Raw genomic sequence first — 2,777 nt, forward strand, 5'->3', positions numbered from 1 at the left:
ATAATTAGTGGTTGAATCGTTTACTATTACCAGGGATCTAAAATGATATTCAATTGCCAATAAGTTGATGTAAATCCTCAATGATTAAACATAAAGTTATCCCTTCTATAAGTTATGATTAGTGGTTGAATCGTTAATGGACAAGACACTCATTTTAATGTACCAACCAATAAAAATTCAATTATATTTCCCTAAGATTAAGCCAACGAATAAGAAAACGTTACTATAAAACTTTGGAGACCAGTGTAATAAGCAGCTCAATGTACACTCACTCCTTGGATTATTACACAGTACCCAAAGTTTTATCTTAACAATTTCTCATTTATGGGCTCAACATTTTGGAGACTTTTTATTTGATTAATTATGTAAATTGATTTATCATCCATTGTGTTATCCCTTTTAATTCCTGATTTTGGCGTGATTTTTATGTGACGGCATGGGTCAAAAATGTTTAACATCAAAGACAATTGATAAATATAGAACATCTATTATACAAAGTAGAACGATGTCCGTCTGTTTGTTTGTAGCGAAGGATCTCGCTAACCGCTGAACTGATCGGGTTCTCCTTTACAGGGTAGCTTCTCATAGGTCCCGGGAAGGTTTATAACTATTTTCTTAGGGGGTGGGACATCCCCAACCCCCCTAATTTTTTTTTTCTTTTCAAAACTAAAATTAAAATAGTGGGCTGAACTACCCCCCCAAGAAATTTTTTTTTACATTCTTTTTTTAAATCTTAAATACGAAATTTTGGTTTGATCAAACCTCTTGGTGCCCAAGCCCCTAGAGGCTAGGGGCGAAGCCGCTAGTGTAATATAAAAGATTTTAAGAAAAAATAATTTTTTACTTTATTTGCAATGTCATAAAAAATAGGATTTGTGAGCTCTATCCCCATAGAGGGGTCATTAGAGAAGAAACACTAATATAGCATATTGATATGACGACCTTTATCAAGGATTATCGATAATACTACGTATTTAGAAAGAAGTTTTCCAAGTTGCATATGAAATGATTTAAACAGGGATGAATTAAAGCAGAGGATTATTTCACTAACATTTTAATTCAACCCAAGTATGACAAGATTTATTGTTTTCTGGTGGTCCTATGATCCTTGATCTTTTCGAAGTACCAGAAATGTAGGAAAAAATCCCATACTTAATACATCCCTGTTCAAAGTATTGTAATATCATCGACAAAACTTGTAGAGTAGCAGAAATAATAAACAAATATTGCATGATTAACCAAATCTATTATTAAACACAAGATTATAAATTTGGAAAAAGGCGTTGGTCGAGTAACACATCTTCGTCCGCAGCTTCATCGTCACCGAACACGAAGTGGACGTCCGGATCAAAGACTCTCGGGTTGCGGGTATCCATGACTGTGCTGCGTTGAATAGAAAAAGCCTTGGCCAACTTCAATTTGTGAGAATCGCTGACTCGTCTGTAGTGTTGGGCTGACTCGAGGCTGCGCCAGCGGCCCTTGTCGCGGACGTCCGCGTCGGACAATCCGCTGGCAAAGGCCGCGGAAGTACCGCCAATCTTGGCGGACTTCCCGGACACAACCCCGGAGAAGCCGATCTTCTTGGCCAACGCTTTGATGTTGGTGACTAACGTGTTCTGAGAGACAGCGTGTCGGCCGTCGGGAATGAGTACCCGGGTGATTTTAGCCATTCTTAATCTTGGGAAGAGAAAATTGAGATCCTCTATTTTATTATCTCGAAAATAATAAGCAGTCCTGGCATAGTACAGTTTGAATAATGTATAAGGGCAAGCTGCGCCGCCTTCTTTGACAATGTGAGCCGTGCTGCCAATGTGGAGTTGGTCATTTTTCATCGAACGGAAAAGGATTTCGATGGCAGGGGTGCCGTCCAGTTCGACTAATTTCAAGTCACAAGCCCTCAGCTTTCTCGCATCGCTTATACGGCTGAGGGTATAGAACTGCAACAGGAGAAGTATTACCGTGCGAAAATTTCGTAGAGGGATCCTGTCCAGTTCTTGCGTGGTTCTTGGCCAGCAGGGAATTACCCATTCAATCATTCTTCTGATGATATAGCCTGGCAACTGTTGAACGCGGGGGCGGCGTTTCCTGCGCGAAGCGGCTAAGCGCACGACGCCCTGGTACACGCGGTCCGTCGCGAGAGACCAGATTTCTGCAGACAGTCCCATAGCTGCCAAATAGGCGTATATGGCCCCCTTCACGGCAGACGTGTACCCAAAGGGTCTCTCGTCCTGATATACCTTCATTAGGAAACTCATGACGGCGGCTTCGTCCAAATCGAGTGGTTCCAGGCCTTGTTCTGCGATGAACGACGTCAGATCCTTGATGATCCTGTTGTGGCTCTTTCTGGTGCCTTCGGCCCTAGCGGCGCCGGCTAACCTGAAAACAGAATGGGAGGTAGAATGTAATCAGTTTTTGTAAAATGTGAATAGCTAGGATCGCTTATGGGATTGTAATTTTTTAAGTAAATGGTAAGAAACGCTGTAGCTAAAATTGTAGTACGACAATAACGTGCATATGGTCTAATGTTGTCGGTAAAGGCGAACGATAATAAAAAATGGCTGGCCGAAAAGTTAGAGCGAAAATAAAAAACGGCCTGTACCTTGCTTGTAATTCTTTCTTTCCGGCCAAGCCTAATTCTTGAAGAGCAGTCATTGTTCGGACCGGTTTCGAAGCGCTTGGAATTTGTGTGTGGCTGGAACCTGAGACTTTTTTCTGGAGCAGCCGAGAATATCTGCCTTTATCAGTGGGTACATTTTTAGTTTTTGCGGCTAGACCCA

The 2,777-nt window shown here is 41.5% G+C and overlaps 1 protein-coding gene across 1 annotated transcript; it reads right to left on the reverse strand.

The window, feature by feature from the left end:
* Positions 1-830: 830 nt before the first annotated feature.
* LOC145329054 (uncharacterized) lies at positions 831-2,777 on the reverse strand. The gene is made up of 2 exons (XM_080173075.1): positions 2,600-2,777; positions 831-2,376 (listed from the first exon to the last, which is right to left on the reverse strand). The coding sequence occupies exons 1-2, from the start codon at positions 2,650-2,652 to the stop codon at positions 1,263-1,265; spliced, it is 1,167 nt and encodes a 388-aa protein (XP_080029201.1). The 5' UTR covers positions 2,653-2,777; the 3' UTR covers positions 831-1,262.

The sequence above is a fragment of the Acartia tonsa genome, chromosome 9 (assembly GCF_053477335.1).
Source record: "Acartia tonsa isolate MP-2025a chromosome 9, ASM5347733v1, whole genome shotgun sequence".
NCBI classification, from domain to species: Eukaryota; Metazoa; Arthropoda; class Copepoda; order Calanoida; family Acartiidae; genus Acartia; species Acartia tonsa.

What these genes read in the sequence shown, in the direction of transcription:
- LOC145329054 (XM_080173075.1), bottom strand. Translation starts at nt 2,652, where the DNA reads ATGACTGCTCTTCAAGAATTAGGCTTGGCCGGAAAGAAAGAATTACAA. An exon ending in AAGAAAGAATTACAAGCAAG is followed by an intron (nt 2,377 to 2,599) that starts GTACAGGCCGTT and finishes TTCTGTTTTCAG; the next exon opens with GTTAGCCGGCGCCGCTAGGG.